The sequence below is a fragment of the Balaenoptera physalus genome (genome assembly GCF_965194825.1).
Source record: "Balaenoptera physalus genome assembly, chromosome: 4".
NCBI lineage: Eukaryota > Metazoa > Chordata > Mammalia > Artiodactyla > Balaenopteridae > Balaenoptera > Balaenoptera physalus.
In genome coordinates, this window is record NC_138891.1 from 134996131 (window position 1) to 135015016 (window position 18886).

The 18886-nt window shown below is 44.5% G+C and overlaps 1 protein-coding gene across 2 annotated transcripts in view; it reads left to right on the forward strand.

Moving 5' to 3' along the window:
- The first annotated feature begins 2571 nt into the window (after window positions 1-2571).
- Window positions 2572-18886, forward strand: part of LOC309659412 (interferon alpha/beta receptor 2-like) — a 49023-nt gene continuing 32708 nt past the window's right edge. For both annotated transcript variants that reach the window (XM_082459124.1, XM_082459121.1), the window contains exons 1-7: window positions 2572-2707; window positions 8667-8758; window positions 9868-9909; window positions 11126-11249; window positions 12599-12771; window positions 14809-14969; window positions 16396-16564. In XM_082459124.1, the coding sequence (XP_082315250.1) occupies window positions 8704-8758; window positions 9868-9909; window positions 11126-11249; window positions 12599-12771; window positions 14809-14969; window positions 16396-16564 (724 nt within the window). In that variant the 5' untranslated portion in view covers window positions 2572-2707; window positions 8667-8703. The remainder of the gene's footprint in view (window positions 2708-8666; window positions 8759-9867; window positions 9910-11125; window positions 11250-12598; window positions 12772-14808; window positions 14970-16395; window positions 16565-18886) is intronic.

Below are 18886 nucleotides of genomic sequence, written 5' to 3' on the forward strand. Positions count from 1 at the left end.
GACACGCCTTCAGGCACCGCCAGCTCCACATCAGACACGCCTTCAGGCACCGCCAGCTCCACATCCAGGGCCGATCTTTCCCCAGGAGTTTTTAACTCTCAAGCTAGTCCACGCTCAGCCTCCAGCAGGAAGTCAAGCACGGCTTGTTTCCCTGTTTTCTGAGGCTTCTGCCCCTTGTCCACTGATTCTCTGCATTTGCCCGTCTCTCCAGTTTTGGGGGCTGCAGTTTGCCCTGTGACCTCAATTCACTAATGCATCTAAGAAGAGTTGATTTTTCCAGTGGTCCAGCTTTTCTCTTGTGAAGAGTGGAGTGACAAAATTCTAAACTCTTTACATCTTGGGGTGGACAGCATTTGTGTTTTGTTTTGTTTTGTTTTTTCAATTTTTGGCTGTGTTGGGTCTTCGTTGCTGCACGTGGGCTTTCTCTAGTTGCAGAGAGCGGGGGCTACTCTTTGTTGAGGTGCGCAGGCTTCTCATTGCAGTGGCTTCTCTTGCTGCGGAGCATGGGCTCTAGGCGCGCGGGCTTCAGTAGTTGTGGCACGCGGGCTCAGTAGTTGTGGCACACGGGCTCAGTAGTTGTGGCACACAGGCTCTAGAGCACAGGCTCAGTAGTTGTGGCGCACGGGCTTAGTTGCTCCACAGCATGTGGGATCTTCCCAGACCAGGGCTCAAACCCGTGTCCCCTGCATTGGCAGGTGGATTCTTAACTACCTGGGAAGTCCAGCATTTGTTTTTAAACAAATCTTTTCCCTGATTGTATAAGTAAAAAGTTTTACCTAGAAAATTTAGAAAGTAAAAAGAAAAAAAATAATCATATATAATCACCCAATCTTCAATTAGTCATAGTTAACATTTTGATATATTTTTAGTTGTAATATATGCATATGTCTTTATAAAAAGGTACATGCAATTTTGTATTGGTTTTCCTCCACTTTCAGAGACTATTTCTGCATCTTCTCTTAAACTGCTGCTGAAAATATCTTCAATGTTGAATGTCTTTTGTGAGGCCCAAGGCCCCATGATGAGTTCCCTTCAGGTTTTATGGGGCTGGTGGGAATTCTGCTCCTCTTGAAGACTAAGGGTAACATGTGAAGCAGTCTGACATCCTCTTATGATCATCTCTGTGCCTTTTGTACAGAGGGGCAACAGCAAATGTTAGTTAATTTGATGGATGAAAATGTTCTTTTTTAACATCTACAAAAAGTGTGAAACATCCTACTCCTCCCTTGTCACAAAACTGAAAGTGAAACTGAATTCTCAATTAGAATTATCTAGATGGTTAGTTGTTTTTTTTTCCTTCTCCTCCTTCAAAAGTATTTTAACATGTACATTTCAGTAGCTTTAATGTTTAAAATATACATACATTTGGGACTTCCCTGGTGGTCCAGTGGTTAAGAATCCGCCCTTCCATTTCTGGGGGCACGGTTCCAACCATGGTTGGGGAACTAGCATCCTGCATCTGGCATGCCCCTGGCCACGGCCAAAAAATAAATAGAAATAAAACAAAAAATTTTTTAAGTTATTTATTTATTTATTTATGGCTGTGTTGGGTCTTCGTTTCTGTGCGAGGGCTTTGTCTAGTTGTGGCAAGCGGGGGCCACTCTTCATTGCGGTGCGCGGGCCTCTCACTATCGCGGCCTCTCTTGTTGCGGAGCACAGCCTCCAGACGCGCAGGCTCAGTAACTGTGGCTCATGGGCCCAGTTGCTCCGCGGCCTGTGGGATCTTCCCAGACCAGGGCTCGCACCCATGTCCCCTGCATTGGCAGGCAGATTCTCAACCACTGCGCCACCAGGGAAGCCCATAATTTTTTTTAAATTTACATACATTTTACTGAAAGCTACCTCATGTTCTATTTTGGAAATTGATGGGATATAAATGATAGGTAAACAAAATAATGAGGGACTGTCTTTCCTCTCTACCTACCCCCAAAGACGTTAATCAGTGGAGGACTGGGCAATCAGGAGCACAGAGGAAAGAGCCACAGAGAAGGGGGAGGGAGCCAATATTTACCATAATTACAAAGTTCTGCTTGAGCCTGCAACGATACCAAGCCTTTACAACTCAATGATAGTTATTTTTATCCCTGTTTTATTGATTGGAGAATTATGATCTGAGCAGTTTGTGGAACTAGTAAAGGCGGGGAGTGCAGGAGAGAGCCCGTTCGGTCTTTCGTTCATTCATTCATTCAACACATTTTTATTGGGTGGATTAAATGTGCTAGGCATTGTTCTAAGTGACTGGCACTGTTCCAGCCCCTGAGGATACTGCTGTAAACACAACAGCCAAAATCCTTTCTCTCTTCCCCAGTGGAGCTTACATGGAGGAGGGGTGGCGGCGGGAGGCGCTGTTTTAATAAATCTGGGTAAATTACAAGACCTGGTGTCCCCGCCCCGCCCGGGCCCGAGCTCTCCGCTGGGGGCCGGCGCTCGGCGCGCGCACCCGCACTGAAGACTTGCTCCACCTCTCGGGGAGGAGACCCCGAGGACCGAACCGGGGCACCCTCGGAGCGGATGGTGAGGGCCACCACCCCGCCACTCTTCTCGCCTTTGCCCCACGACGGTCGTCACTGCCGAAGGGGCCGCCAGCCGCGCGCATCCTGGTCGCGAGCGCCGACCAGGGGTGCAGAGGGGTGGCGGCGGAGCCCGGCTGCGGCGGGTGCGCCCGAGGCTGGCACCCCGAGGACAACGGCAAGGCCAAGCGGCCGAGGTAACGCGGGACTACTGGGGTGGCGGGGACAGGGGGCGGGGACCGGGCGAACGCCGCCTCCCCGCAGCCGCTTCCCGGAATCCCTCTCCAGGTTCCTGTCTCTCCCCCGCCCCGCACCGGACTCCACGGGCTCCCGCCGGCGCTCCGGGCCGGGAGGGGGGTTTGCCGCCGCCCTTCTCCCGGGGGCCGCCCCCCGCCCACGCCCCCCGCGGCCCGGCGGGTCGCTGGAGTGCGTCCGCTGACTGTCCCCCGCGGCCGCGCTGCCCTCGGCCCTGGCCGGCCGTCCCGCGCTCATCGCCCCTCCTGGGAGCCGTCTTCACGCGCCCAGCCCTGCGGCTCCGCCACCTGCCACACCGAGGGCGCGGGTCGCTGCGAGATGAGAGCCACTGTCAAGTTCAAAAGTCAAAACTCCTCACGATCCACAACGCTTTGCAAAACTGGGTTACCGGCTCGGGTCTCCGGTCCGGGGTTTTCCGCCCGCCCTCCAAGAGAGCAAACTTGAGTTTAGCCATCCTTTGTTCCCGGGCGGGAGAGGGTCACGGAAGGGCAACCGGAGCTGGAGTGTCCGATGTCCTTTCAGACCCATCGCTTGGAAGCTGGAGGGAGGACGGGGCGATGGGACAGCGTCGCGGGGACAGGAGTGGGTCCCCCTCCAGGGTCGGGAAGGAATGAGGAACGGGGTGCGAGTCGACGCTCGCGTTTCAACCCTGACCAAAGAAACCAGTTAAACCCAGTTAATTGGATCCATCAACCCACTTGTGTGGCTAGCGATGGCTTTGAGAAACTCTAGATGTCCCGTCTGTCTGTCCGTCTCTCTCTCTCTTTTAATGTTTGTTTGATCTCCTTGCTTTTGTTTGGCAAAAAGTCTTAGAAACTGAGCGGAACGAGATGGGAGGTGCAGAGGCAGGCGCAGCGAGCGAGAGGCCTGGAGTCCCCCCTCCCCCAGGTGTCACACTAACTGACCCCGGCGGCTGAGACCAACAGGCCGTCCGTCACTTGTTCTGCATCTTGAACAGGTTTCAAAGTATCCTTACCCCTACGGTTCTGGCTTGGAGACAAAAGGGGTGGAAGCGAGGCCATAGCAAAATGTGCTCTAAAGAAAACATTTCCTAGTAATGTGCGCATCAGTGATAAGGTTTGACTCTTTGTCGCAGGAAATGGCTTGATTCCCAACCACTGCACCACCAAGGAAGTCCTAGTTCTCGTCTTTGAAAGCATGGATCAGTAAACAGGGTCGAAGAGTTAGACTGCTGTGAACAGATCATATTCCAACTTCCTAATGTCTTTTGTAATTTTCTTTAACTTTAGAGGGATATTTTAGGCAGCTATTCTTTCTTACGGAAATAATTTGTGTCAACAGTTTCTTCAGGCTTTGCTTCAGTTTTTTTCCAAGTAAAATAAATTTAGACAGAAACATCTGTGTGAGTGTGTTTGTGTGTGTGTTGTGTGTGTCTATGCATAGAAAGATCTCTGGGATTCTGTTCGCCTCATGTTAATGATGGAAATATCAGGATGCTGGGATTTTACTTTTATACATTATTTTTAATTTTTTTAACGAGTGCGTAGAAGTATTTTTACCAAAACAAGACATAAACTAGAAACAAATATGCCAAGATGTAAACAATGGTTGGTGCTTGGTGGTAAAAATAAAGATGATTGGTACTTTCTTCTTTGTGCTTTTTTTTGTATTTTTTTTTTTTAATTTCCAAGAGAAAAAGTATGTAGTTTTATTTGTAGAGTCTTTCTGAATCCATTCATTCATTGATTAGCAAAGATGCGCCAGGTGTCAGGCTGTGCTGGGTAGGAGAAAAGACAGCATTCTGCTCTCTACCAGGAGAATAGGGGGCAGCAAGTTCCATGAGGGCTGTCTGTCTGTCTGTCTGTCTGTTTAGGAGGAGTTGAAATTCAGAGAAGAATCACTTTGCCCAGGTTGCATCTCCTTGAGCTGGGCCTTAAAAATGGAAAGTTTTTTGTTTGGGTATCAATGGCAAGGATTGCTGGGTGGGGAGTCGGGGAGGGGGCAGGGTGGGTGGTGATGGGAGTGTCAGAGCAGGATGTGATGTGTGGGACAGTAGTGGGAACACTGGAAAGGCTGGTGGCAGCCTTGAATTCAACCTAAGGCTTTGGTTTCTTGTCAGGCAGCAGTGAACTACAGGCTGGGTTGGTGGCAGAATTTGCAAGGCCCAGAGCAAAATTAAAATGCAGGGCCCCATTGGATTAAAAAGTAGGAAAAAGTACCACCAAAGGTACTAAAATATAAAGCTTTTTCTTTTCTCCCATGGTGTCTCTCAACTTGCCCTTTTTTTTTTTTTCTATTGAAGGTCATTCTAAGTAAAAAAATATAAATTTAATTACTAACATGAATTTTACCATTCTCCTTTACATTGTGCAAAAGCCAGATCTAAATGCAAATGTAAGAGCATTTAATCCAAATGAAGAATCACCGAATTACAATTGGCATTTCATAGCACACAAAATAGCAGACTTGAATTCAAGCTAAAAACACATTAAAAAGTCCTCTTGACTATCACGCTATCAGGTCTCACCCAGGGTTTTCTAGAGAAATCCAAAAGATTCCAAGTCAAAATTGCCATCTACCACCCATGAGCTATCCAGGCACCTCAATTTATCCCATAATATTGTATCCATTCAGAACATCCACAGAGACATCTTTGTGAGATGTGATGTCATCTCCCATCGTTACTCCTCAGCAGAGGGCCTGCATGATTGTGGACGTTCCCTAGGTGCTGGGCGCACCAAGGTTGTAGAATGCCACTTTGGGTGTGACTCCCTTGTTACCTGGTCATCTGTCCTGTGGCCTCTGGTCCCTCTGTTTTGTTCTGATGGTAGCACATCTTTGCCTTTGTTCTGCATCTGCAAAACCTTCCCTCTGTTCAGCAGCTGAGAAGTACACACACACAACTACACAATGAGAAGCCCCGCTCTCCTGCTCTGGGCCAGGGGACGCCTCCTCCCTCTCTTTGTTCCTGGTGACTCATACTCCACTTCTAGTTAGGTTTCTGGTACTAGATTCTTGCTTGCTTGGAAAATCTAATTTCCCATCTTGGCATCCTGCCTGGATTTGTTCATGAAGCTCCTTAAGACTCTCCCCGACTCCAAACAGATCAGGCTTCCTGAAGCGCTCGTTACTCTCATCTCTGCAGCCAGGGCCGGCTTCAGTCCCCAGGGACCCTGCATGTAGAAGAGTCCCACACTTGGTTTATTGCTCTCCTGTGGTTGTCTTGAAATTCTTAATCGTTTTATCTTTGAAGTTGTGTTTTGTTAGTGAAATCTGGTGGGACAATGGAACACACGGCAGGCTTGGAGTCTCAGTTCACACTTGGGTCTTACTCGCCCCTTCTCTGCAGGATGGGGACCCTGCCTGGCCTCTCTCTCTACACCCCTTGACCGTTGACACTCTTTTCATGGGGGCAGCAGCTGGGTTGCATCGTGGGAGACTCCCATGTTGCACTGATGCCCATCTGGCGTGCGTACAGGGAGGGTAGGCCGGGCAGACTGGAAGCTGTCCCCGGCCCGCCTCACCCAGGGAGTGGCTAGCTGGTCCATCGCGGGTTAAGTTTCTAGGTCAGCCTTGATTCAGGTACATAGCGTGGCCAGGAGCAGAGGTTTAAAGACATTTCAGCGTCACCAGCACGCTGTGGATTGGGATAGCAGATCCTTGGAAAGGGGAGACTCAGGGTTTGATTTTCCCAGAGCCCATCCCAGGCTGATGTGTTGGGTGGCTAGCAGGAGAGGGTTCCCAGCGTCCTTCAGGTGCAAGTGCATGTGTGCACCTGTGGGGAGTGGCACTGGCCCTGAGTATCCCTGTGCATGAGAGAGTGCCCCTTGGGCTGGCTGTGTGCCTGGGGGGACCCTCTCTTCCTCCTTGCTACCTTCCTGAGTCTGGTTTGCTTCTTGAGTTTGCTACTTCAAGGCATGCTCGCATTTTCATTTTGACTCGGGGCTTGATGCTGCCTCAGTGTTCTGCGGGACAGAAGAATACCCAGTTGCTTGGATGGAGGGAGACAAAAGCTCCGAGGGAGAGAAGGAATGAGACCGATTGGGGGTTCCTTAAAATGTTTGAAGAATTCCTTTCTCACCTTGGAGGAAGACTCTGTAACTCAGAATGCAAGTGCTAAGAAAGAAAATACCTTTAAATCTGAAAGCATAGAACCCAGAAGTTTCTGCATGGTTTAAAAAACACAAATAGCACTGGCAAATCAAAGGACAAGTGACAACGGCAGAGAAAAATAAAAAAAGACGTGATTCATATCACAAAGGGCCAGTTTCCCTCATACTTAAAAAGCTCCTTCAAACCAATAAGAAAAAAAAGCAACAACTCAACAGAAAAATGGACAAAGATACAGACAGTTACCAAGAAAGGAAATAGCTCTTCCGTATATGAAAACATGCTCAGTCTTACCCGGAATAAGAGAAATACAAAATGAATATTAGTCCGAAGACAACTTTGCATTTATGAATTTGATTTTTAGAAATCCAAGAGCTTGATGGTTATCATGATCATAATTATTATCCATCCCCACAAGCTCTTCCTTTGTGGGGAAGCAGAAATTGTCACACGTCGCAGGCAGTTGTGTACGTTGGTACAGCCACAAGCGGCGAGAGTGTGACTGTTTCTATCAAAATTACAAATGCAGGGACTTCCCCGGTGGTCCAGTGGTTAGGACTCCGTGCTTTCATTGCAGAGGGCACAGGTTCGATTCCTGGTCGGGGAACTAAGATCCCACAAGCCACACACCGTGCGGCCAAAAAAAAACAAGAAAAATTACAAATGGCCCCTCTGTGCCAGGTCTCTTCTGTCTGCCCCTGCAAACCCAGCCTCCACCTTCCCCACCCTTTACTGTGCCCTGGGATCCTGTCTTGTATGGGTACAGCTGCCCACAGCCTTGTCCTGTGACTTCTGATTGGGTTCAGCCAATGGGGAGCCCCAAGTAAGAGAAGACAATGAGGAATGTTTATCCCTCAGCCCCCCTCGCTGCACAGTCACTTAGGGTCGGCTTACATCCTAGCTCCTCACACAGGATTCTCTCCTTCCAAATTCCAGTGTTGATATCTTCCCTCTGCACCTCAAGCCCAGGATGATAAGAACCCCTGCTGGTGTTAGTTTCAGATACTACACTCTTCCTTATGGTTGGCCTGCATCTGGCTATTTGTAATTTGTAAATAGTCCCTTGATTAAAATCTTCCTCAAATTATCCTAACTTGAATGTGCTATTTCCTGCTGGGACCCTGACTGATACACGCTTTGGCCTAGCAATCCTACTTCTGGGAAGCTTTCTCACACTTAGACGTGACATGTGCAGAATAAGGCATTTCCAAGATTATCCATTGCAGAAACAGTTGGGAGCCACTCAAATGTTCGTCGTGGGGACTGATTATATAAATCATGGTACGTCCATAGAGTAGACTGTGCAACAATTTAAAAAAACAAGGAAATTCTCTTTGGTGCTGATGTAGAAAGATCTCCCAAATATATTTTTAAGTAGAAAAAGCAGGAATTGGACAGGGAATGTATATGCTATCTCTGTGTAAAACAAAGGGGTGGGGGGATAAGAGTACATATTTGTTTTTGCTTATGCATGAAGATATTCTGAAGGACTCACCAAAAAAAAAACAAATAAAAATCGTTTTCTGAAGGAAGCAAGACTTTTCACTATTTACTTTTTTGTGTGTTTAAAAGTTTGGAACCAAATGACTGTGTTATCTGTTCAAAAGTTGAATTTAAAATTTCTCCCTGCCTAGGAAGGGAATTGGTCCCAGAAGCTGAGGTAAAGCTGCTCGTGTAAATGGGGTAAATGGTCCAGCTCCCAGAAGGGCAGAGGAAACATGGAATCAGGAATTTCCTGCTGATCTTTCATTGTCTTGTCTTTGCCCGTTATCTTTGCAGTTTAATTAGACACTTCAGAATTTTGATCACCTAATATTGATTGCTTTTCAGATGTGAAAGTAAAGAAAGGACATATAAAATAACAAAGATGCTTTTGAGCCAGAATGTCTCAGCGGTTGGACCACTTAATTTGTATCCCATGGGTAAGTGTTACTTTTCTCATAGTAACACTTTTCTCAGGGTCCTTTTTCTCATAGTAACACTTTTCTCAGGGTCCTTTGCCAGGGACCCTGTTAGGGAGTACCCAATTGATTTCCCTGCCTTGAGGATCCAGTATCAACTGCCCAATGTCAAGAGCCAACTGGAACGTAGATAGGAAACAAACATTAATGGTTTGATTCACAATGGGTTTCTGCCCTACTGTTGTCTTAGGAAAACAAACAAATAATAATTGACTTAAGGCTCAATAATGAACGGGGTTAGCCTCACTGTAATTTGAAGAGTAATTTCCCTGAATACCTTCATTCTAATCCAGGGTGGAGTTTATCACTCTACTCCTACATTTGGAAAGAGGCCAGACGCCTTATCTCCCTCCTCATCACAAAACCAAACAGTCATCCCTGAACTTTGGTTTCCACACTTCATTTATTATTGATTTCTTTTTCTATAGTCCTATTCATTTGTGCCTTTTCTTTACCATTCTTTTGATTCTATTTCAGTATCGCTGTGTCATCTGTTCCATAGTTTATCAGTAAGGTATCCATGAGTGGGACACTTCTCCCCCCGACAAGTGCCATGCATTGGAGAGTATATGACAGCCTTGGTCCCCCACCTACTAAATATGCCCCTAACCCGCCACCCGACTCGCCAAGTCGTGGTGACATCCAGGAAACAAATGAGAATCCCCACTTCCCATCACCAAGACCTTTCTTCTTCCACCAACCCTGGTAAATATCTTTACCTTGGAAGTTTTTAAATTAGCAACATGCTTATTCATATTCTGAGAATTGTTCCAAACAGATGACTGCTTCTCAGGACAGTCCCTCAACCAGCCAACCCTCATGACTAGTATCAGCTCCCAAACATCTTATTTTGGATCCAGTCAGGACAAAACATCCTTAGACAATGCGCTGCTTATACCAAAGTCAGCTCTCTAAGAACCATTTACTTGAGCTTTTTTCTTTAGCGTAAGAAAAGTCTCAATCCAATATAAATACATCTGTGAAGAAGAATCCCAGACTCAGAGCAGCAATCGTAAATTGAACCTGGTGAAAGTGTTGTTGCTTGTCTAACATGTTTTTCTTCTTCCCAGTGCACATCAGCCTCATGTTTGGTATTTCGTACGTTTTGCCTGGTAAGAGATTTTTCTTGGCTTGACAAAACTTTGTGTAAGGGTCAAGAGTGTTGGAGTGACCATTTAGAAGTCAAAAGTGTGGGAAATTTGATTCCTGATCCCAGATCTGTCGCCATTTTGTTTGAATCTTTTTCCTCAAATACTTTCCCTGTTAAAGGAGAATTTAGCCAATACCGGTTTTCACATTTGTCTCATAAAACTATTATAAGAAATTAACACTAGAGTTAATCTTTAAACCCCTTAAAAGAATATTCACCTCTTAATATTCTCACTAGTAGAAGAATGAGGAGACACAGACTGTACCAAACAAAAAATCATCCAGAAATAATTTCCCATTAATTTGCATTCTTCCACCTGCTACCTGGTACCTGGTACCAGATAAAGGAAAACACATTTTTTAAACTAAATTTCTTACCTATATATAAACCTGTCCACAAAACATCACTATGCATTAAATATGTATCCAGCCTTGTGATGACCACTGGGGGAATGAAGATTTGGCAACCAAAAAGCAAAGGCCCAGGTCCTAACCATAGGAAACTTAGATGCTTTTTGAAACTTTAACCATATAAGGCAGGGTTTGGCAAATGCAGCTGTGAAGTCTGCTTTGCTGCTGCCACTTCCCAGCTACCTAACATTACATAATTCAACGTCTCAATTTCACAGTCTGTAAAATGGGTTTGTTAATAGCACCTATCAATACTTCAGCATAGGCTTGGGGATGAAATGGAAGATTCAATCTGGACACACATTCTCCCTCTCCTCTCTATGATAGGGAATAAGCACAGTGGGGAATTCAGAGGAGGGAAAGCTTGCCGTGGGCCAAGCTACTTAGGGGGACTGGAGGAGGGGTCGAGGGTTGACTTGAGAGGATGGGTGGCCCAGGATGACATAGATTGTTTTGATCCAAACAGCCGCTGAGAGTCGGTGATAATTGGGTGAGCCCAAATTCTGTTTACACAGTGCTGAGTTCCTGTTTCCTAAGCTTGTCCACCCTGCAATGTGTTACTCATCTGTTAATTGTGTTAGCTCATTTCTCGTGTCCAGCAAAAGCAGTTCCTTCTGTGTTTCCAAGATCCCAGGGCTCTTGGGAGGGCTTCTCTGCTAGAAGTGTCGGGCTCCAGATCCCAAGGGACAGTTTGAACAGTGGCCAAGATACAACGCTGGGCTCCAGGTTTCACTCTTTCTTTCTTTTTTTTCCTCTTGTTCCCTTTAGATTTTTCAGATGAATCTTGCACTTTAAAGATGACATTACGAAATTTGCAGTCAATCTTATCATGGGAATTTAAAAACCATTCAGTTGTACCAACTCACTATACATTATGGTACACCATCATGAGGTTGGTTTGACATTTCATTTTTCTCTTGCTAAATATATTATCTTTCTATAATGTGGGGAGTGGGGAAGAGGTGATCTTACTTGTGATAGAGCTTTTCTCTCTCTCCCCCTCTCTCGCCTCTTCTCAATTTCGGTTTTTTAATCAGAGCTTTAGAAGTCTAAAGACAAAAGACTCATCCATTTTTAATTACACTGAATACTTTAATAACCCAAAGTTATTTTTGACAAAGCTTGCATTTAGAACCAAAGCTAATTTCTACATGTCAAAGCCTCAGAAGCAAAATAATTATTGTGTCTGTTTTTCACAATTATTTCTCTAATTCAGTAAGTCTGGGTATTGAAAAGTGCTGCATTTTCTGAGGACAGAAGTCCAAAGATCTGGTGACCATATTGATGGGTTGTGTTTACTTTCCTTTACTCAGGGAGGCATGTGGCACATCAGAAAGCTGCCTGGCCCAGACTAAGACAGGCCCAGGTCCAAAGTCTGGCTTGGTCACTAACCAACGCAGAGTGCAGCCTCTCTGTGCAAATCTTCCTACTTAGGGGTTGCTGAGGGACTCGTGACCTAGTGGACGGAGCCCTCTTTGGCTCTCTTCTTCCCACGTCTAACAATCACCCTCCTAAGCCATTACTTTGATCCAGTAGCCCTTCGGGGTGTCCTTTTGTTGGCTGTTTATTTGGCTTATAGCTCTTGCTGCTGCTGACTGACCCACTGGAGGGCCTCTTGTGGGTTTCGCTTTGGTACCTGCTAAAGTCGTTAAGTTTCTCCCTGCGTTAGGCAGTCACATGTATCACCCACCTACCTTTTTGAAGCTTAAGAGAGAAGATGTCTGTGTTGTCCCCATATAGCACAGGCTGACTTAGGACTGGACCATGTGGTCCTCAGCCAGAGAGAGAGGGGGTCTCAGCAAGGCGCATTCATGATTGTCCTGTAGGGGCAGGGAGATCTGGGGCCTCTGCCATGAACGCCCAACATTTGCTCGTTCATTCATACAGCAAATATTTCCTGAGCACCTACTACATGCCAGGGGTCAAACCATGAACCCAAATCCCTGCTCTCTTGGAGCAGACATTCTGAAAGTAGGCAGAGATATCAGTAAACAAAGATATAATGGGGCAGGCGGTGGCAAATGGTATGAAGAAAAATAGAGACAGGAAAGAGGGATCAAGAGAGAGGGGTGGGGGGCACGGGGTAAGGTGTTGCATTTGAAATAAGGTGGTGAGGGCAGATGACAACACAGGGACATTTGAGCAGAGCTAGACAGGAATGTGGAAGTGGGGCTTGCAGTTAATGGATTCTCGTCACATAAATGCTGAAGTTTTCTTTTACCATTTCTTTGCCTTTCAAAGTAAACAAGAAGATATGAAGATCGTTGGGGACTGTACAAATATCACAAGATCATTCTGTGACCTAACAGATGTGTGGGTAAACATGACAGAGATGTACATCCCCAAAGTGGTTGGATTCAGAGGGAACGCAGCTCTGGTCAGTTGCATGGGCTCTTTCTTCCTGGCAATGGACAGTGAGTCGATCTTGTTTATTATCTTCACCATCATCATCTTCAAGATCATCGTATGTGCTTTGCCATGAAGTAGGAAGTTCTACCAAGGTGTTTTAGACGCAGGGCTAAGATTCACCTCCTGGCCCTGCTACTTCCAACTCTGTAACCGTGGAGTGGTGACTTTTCTTCTCTGAGCCTCCGTTTTCTTCTCCCAAAAGTGGAATGCTAACCTGTCCTTTGCATCCATGCCTGTACGAGACAGGCATTCAGGCAGTAGTAGCTGCTGTTTTTCCTTTGAATTTATTTTTTATTGAAGTATAGTTGACTTGCAATGTTGTGTTCGTTTCTGGTGTATAGAAGCTTCTACTTTTTGCTTTGTTTCACAACCCGACAGGAAGTGGGGAACGGAGTTCAGATGGCCTGTAAGAGCTGTCACAACTTCTTGGGCCAATGTTTTCCTTAATACTTCAGCCCCTGCCCCAGATCAGAGCCCAATAGCTCTTGCACGTGTGAACACCCAGATGTGTGCACACGCGGGGCCCAGACTCAGAGAAGACTGGATCCCAAGAGCGGGTCTGCCCTCTCTTTCTTTCCCTACAACAGAAGTCAGCTCCCTTTGGCACTTGTGTTAACAGCTACAGAGCAGCTGGCAGTGGCTCTCAGCCAGACCCCATCACTTCTTCAGTGTCCTGATCTGCAGCCTGTTTCCAAGAGAAAGATTCGGCTTCAGGGCCCTGTTAAAGGCTGTGTAGGTGTATACTCGCACATATATGCTTAGCAAAGCACGTATTCAGATGACAGCTGAATCCTGCTGTAGCAAACTTAGATACTGATGAGCTTCTCTGGAATTGTGGAATTGCCTGTTTGTGTTTGTGTCCACAGAGAAAAGAAATAACCCAACTTATAGAACACGTTACTCAGACCATTAAAGAATGTATATTAAAATAGTAATGAGATATCATTTTTCAAGGCTCAAAATGGTAAATATTAAAAATATGTAAATACCCAGATTTAGAGGAAATGCAGGGAGCGTGCTTTGACACAGCCTTTCTGAAGGTATTTGGCAGTATGTATTGAAAAGTTTAACATGTGCCTTCTCTAATCCAGAATTCCATTAATAATTTGTCCTAAAGAAATGATTACAGCCAAATGCAAAGATTGAGCTCTAAGAATACTCATTAATGTATAGATTCTATTCAGAAAACTTAGAGCCAATCTAAATGTTCAAAAGAGTGAATCAGTTAAATCATGGGACAGCCGCTTAGTGGAATAGAATTAGCTGTGAAAATTTATGATGAAGAATCAGGGTCAGTGACTTTCTGTAAAGGGCCAGAGAAGAAACACTTTGGACTTTGTGGGCCATGTATGGTCTCTGTCACAGATCCTTCATTTGTTCACAACTCTTTCAAAAATAACAACCATTCCAAATTTGCAGGCTGTGCAAAATCTAACCCACGGGCCATGGTTTGCCAGCTCATGATGTAGATAAACATGCATTAATATGTTTATGAAATAAATTAAGTGAAAACATATACCATGCAAAACAGTGTAAGAATGACTTAATTTTAGTTTAGATGTGTGTGTGTGTATGTGTGTGTGTACACTAGTTCAGTTTTTATATGTGTAGATATATTTACACACGTACGGCACGGACAAAAGAGGATTAACCACATTCAGGGACAATCCTGTCTGTATTTTCTGATATTTCTGCAATGTTTATGTATTATTATTATTATTATTATTATTATTATTATTATTATTATTGTATGAGAAGAAGTCATTTTCACTCTTGTGTTTAGAATACAACCTGAAAATTGGGGAAATACTGACTTTCATCCCAAAATCTGTCTTCCATTTCTTGTGGTAATAGTAAACAAATCACTTCACTTTTATTGTTCTCAGTTTTTCACCAATAAAAAAAATATATAACCCACACCTCAACGAGGGCCACGGGGAATTAAAAGACAGTTGTAAAGAGGTATGATTGTATCATGACAATGGTATCATTACGGTTATGCTATTTATTGACTGACCTTGGGCTTTGTTTTGTTTTCTAAGCACTGCCTTTGGACCCACCAGAGTTTGAGATTATTGGTTTTACAGACCACGTCAGTGTGAATGTGAAATTTCAGTCTGTCGCTCCCAAGATGCTAAATGAGGAAGAATTACAGTTTTACCTAGCATTAATTGAAGAACAATCAGGGGGGATCGTTAAGAAGGTAAGTGGTCAAAACAGTCCTGAGTTGGCAATGAATACATTGCCAAAAAAAAAAAAAAAAAATCTGTAATGATTTGAACAATTAAAACTGAAGGGTCTAGGCTTCAGTGTGGTCTGACTTCAGGAAAGAGGTCTCCGTAGTTTCTGTATAAAGGGAAGTAGAGAGATGCTGTGGTAGCGGGAGGGAAAAGTGAGGTCGAGGGAGGGACTTTTTAAGATGGAAGAAATGACAGCATGTTCGTGTGCAGAAGGAATGTTCCGGGGGGTGCAGGGCAGGGAGCAATGTCTGGGGGAGGAGATGAGAGTGGACGGAATCTCGTGAGCACGAGACGGGGTTGGCCTTAGGCTCGGAGCAGGGACTACGCATCCGAGTCACAGTGGGAGGGAGCTTCCGGTGAAACAGGCAGCAAGCATTGCCGACTTAAGATCACACGATGACCACAGTGACTAATGCCAGGTATGCAACCCAGACGTTCTGACTCTCCACTGTCGGTTTGCAGTTTCCCTTCGAGGACAGCCCTCTCACCATGACACTTCCTCTGGTTTCTGGCCCTCTTCTTCCTCATTGCTTGTTTTCCAGGCATGAGCTTTTAGTTTGCTACGGGGGCGGGATGTTAAAAAATAATTCCTCCTCCTTTCAAATATAAACTTGCAGAAAAATATTATTATAGAAGGCTGTGTTTGAGCTGGTGGAAATCCTCATGTATAAAACTACTGATAAGGATGTACTTTGAAAACTATAAAACATTATACAAAAGTTATTCTTCAGGAAAGAACCTTCAGATCATCTCTTTAATTCCAAAATGGAACAGAAGTAGCTGGCGAAGAAGAGGCAAAGTGTTTTTAGGGAGAAGACAGGGAAACTAGACATCAGCCTCAGTTCTGCCACAGATAAGCTGTGTGGCCTTGAGGAGGTTACTTAACCATTCTGAGCTGCAGTTTCCTCACCTGGAGAATGGGAAGAATGCCTGCTTTGCAGACTCTTTTGGTAATCAAATGAGTTAATGTGTATAAAAGCAGTTTCTGAAGTATAGACACATATCATTAATGAAATAGGATAATCTTATTTTCTTATTTTTGCGAGATTATCTTACTGCAAACATGACATCATGGAGACCTTTACTCCTCGTTGTGACTTTTTCCTCCTCATTTGTAAAAGGAAGTTGTTAGACTAGATTTCATGGTTTAAAAATGTATGTGGGCATGTGTGTGTGTGTGTGCATGTATGTGGGTGTATACGCGTACATGTAGTTTTGTGATAAATTGCTTGCCCCAAGTAACTTATAAAATACTTTTTCTTGCCAAGCCTGTGATATTTCTATCCCTGTTTAAGATTTGAAGACAAATCTCCAAAGACTCTCTTAAGGCTTGCCTCTAAATGAAATTCTCACTTAAAGTCTTACTGATTTTTTTGTTTATTTTTACAGCATAAACCCAAAACAAATGGAAACATCACTGAAAATTTCAGTTATGTCATCAACAAGTTAATTCCAAAAACAAACTACTGTGTATCTGTTTATTTTGAGCCTAAAGATCCGAGAAAAATAAATAGATCTCCCTTAAAATGTACCCTCTTTCAACCTGGATGGGAATCAGGTATGACAGTTTTTGAAAATTCATGTTTTGCTTTTACTCTGAGGGAAAACCTGTTTCAAGAAAAGAATCTGAAAGTCGTGGAGCACTAAAGGCATTTCTTCCAACACAGGCACATCACAGAGATGTTTTCTGTCAGTCAGTCTCTACCGTGTGGTGGAGTCACTTTTATGTTGCCATACCATGGGGACAATCAGGTATCTTCCTTTTTAACATCAGAAATCCTCCTGAAGTGGAAATGCTTTTTATTTCAGGGAGTCAGGATCAAGTTCAGTTCTGTGTGCCCTTAGCCCGGCCATTATTCAAGCCAAGTGCTGGAGGAGGCTGGGTTGCTGAAACAACTGCCTGCAGAGGTATCAAAGGGTAGAATGATGGATGTGGTAAGGTTCATATATGTGGCCTGGCTCTCAGGAAGGTTGGCTGTAGCTCATAGATGAAAGAGAAACTTGTGGATGAGATAGTCACTGCTGAATGCTGAAAGCCCTTCTGTGGCCAAGGCATCAGAACAGTACACAGCATGCTCCCCGAACCTTCCTTCGAATGGAGGAATTTACAGGGAGAACGATCCTTCAGCCTTAGGAACATCCACTGCTGATTATTTTCTCGGGAAGTCACTAGGTCTCCAACTGTTTTGCCAAAAGTGAAAAACTCCCCCGCAAAGAAGCCTTTCTGAATTTCCCAACCCCAGTGAGAGTTTCTTTAATGCTCTGATCTACCAGAGTAAAAATAAAATAAGATGAGATTTATAAGGAAGTGACTGTAAGTGCTATGGCTTACTTGTGTATGAAGTGAGTTTCACTAACCAGTGCCTGGCACATCAAGGTGCCTGGTGTTTGCTATAACTCCAGGCAGTGTGATTTTGTTCTCCAGTATTCCTCAGAATCAAATGATACACAGGCTAATTTTAAAGGAATGATACACAGGCCAATTTTATTTCATGACTTTAGCTTAAATAATTTATATAATGTCAGTTAAATATGGGCAAACCTAAAACTGCATACAGATTCTTCATGCCTACAAAAATGTAAACCCCAAACAAATTAACATATCTGTGTTCTAACACCAATTCTCAACATCAACCAAGTGTCCAGAGGTTCGATTCATTTCTGATACTACAGGGAGTTAGCGCATGCCCCACAGGTTAAGGGGCTCAGTCCCACAAGACTGCCTTCACTACAGATGCCAGCAAGTCCTACAAGTCCTACAACTTGCCATACAAGTCCTAAGTCCCCAGGCTACCCACACTTCTGTCCAACCTGGCTACAAATTCAGAGGTTCCCAGATTTAATAATTCGCTAGAATGACTCATAGAACTCAGGAAAACACTATGCTTACTCTTACCATTTTATTATAGAAAATACAAATGAGCAGCCAGATGAAGAGGTACATAGTCTGGAAGGTTGCAAGTGCAGGAGCTTCTGTTCTTGCAGAGTCGGGATACACCACCCTCCCTATACTTTGATATGTTCCCCAACCAGAATTTCCCCAAGCCTCACTGTCCAGAGTTTTTATTGGGTTCATTACGTAGGCATGGTTAATTAAATCATCGGCCATTGGTGATTAACTCAATCTCCAGCCCCTCTCCCCTCCCTAGAGGTCAGGGGTGGGACCAGAATTTCCAGAAGTTCAGCTCATTAACATAAACTCAGATATAGTGCCCAAAAGGCACTCCTATCACTGAGGAAATTCCAAGGGTTTTTGAAATTCTGTGCCAGGAACCAGGGACAAAGGCCAGATATTATTATTATTATTATTATTATTACTATACCATGATCTTATAAACAAACAGAACTGTGAAACCAATTGAATGAAGAAATTATTTCTCCTCTGCTCAGCAGAATACTTCTATACTACAAATCTGTGGGGGGGGGGGGTTTCCCACACCAAACACTTCTTCCACATTAGCTCATTGTCATACAATTTAACTCAATTCTAACACCATCTGCTTGGAGAAAGCGTCAGATCCCACAAGTTAAGGGCTCAGTCCCACAAGACTGCCCCCCCCCCACTTAAACCCAGTTGCAGGTTCACGTTGTCACGTGAACTCTGACCAACGAGCTATCAATTGGAGATTCCCACAATCCTCTCCTTGGCTTTGATAATTTGCTAGAATGGCTCACAGAACTCAGGAAAACAGTTACTTACTAGATTCCTGTTTATTATAAAAGGTTGCAACTCAGGAATAGCCAGAAGGAAGAGATGCATAGGGCAAGGTTTGGAAGTTCTCCAAACCCCATCATTTAGGGTTTTTAAGGAGGCTTATGTAGACATGACAGATTAAATCCTTGGCCATTGGCAATTACTTCAACCTCCCGCTTCTCCCCT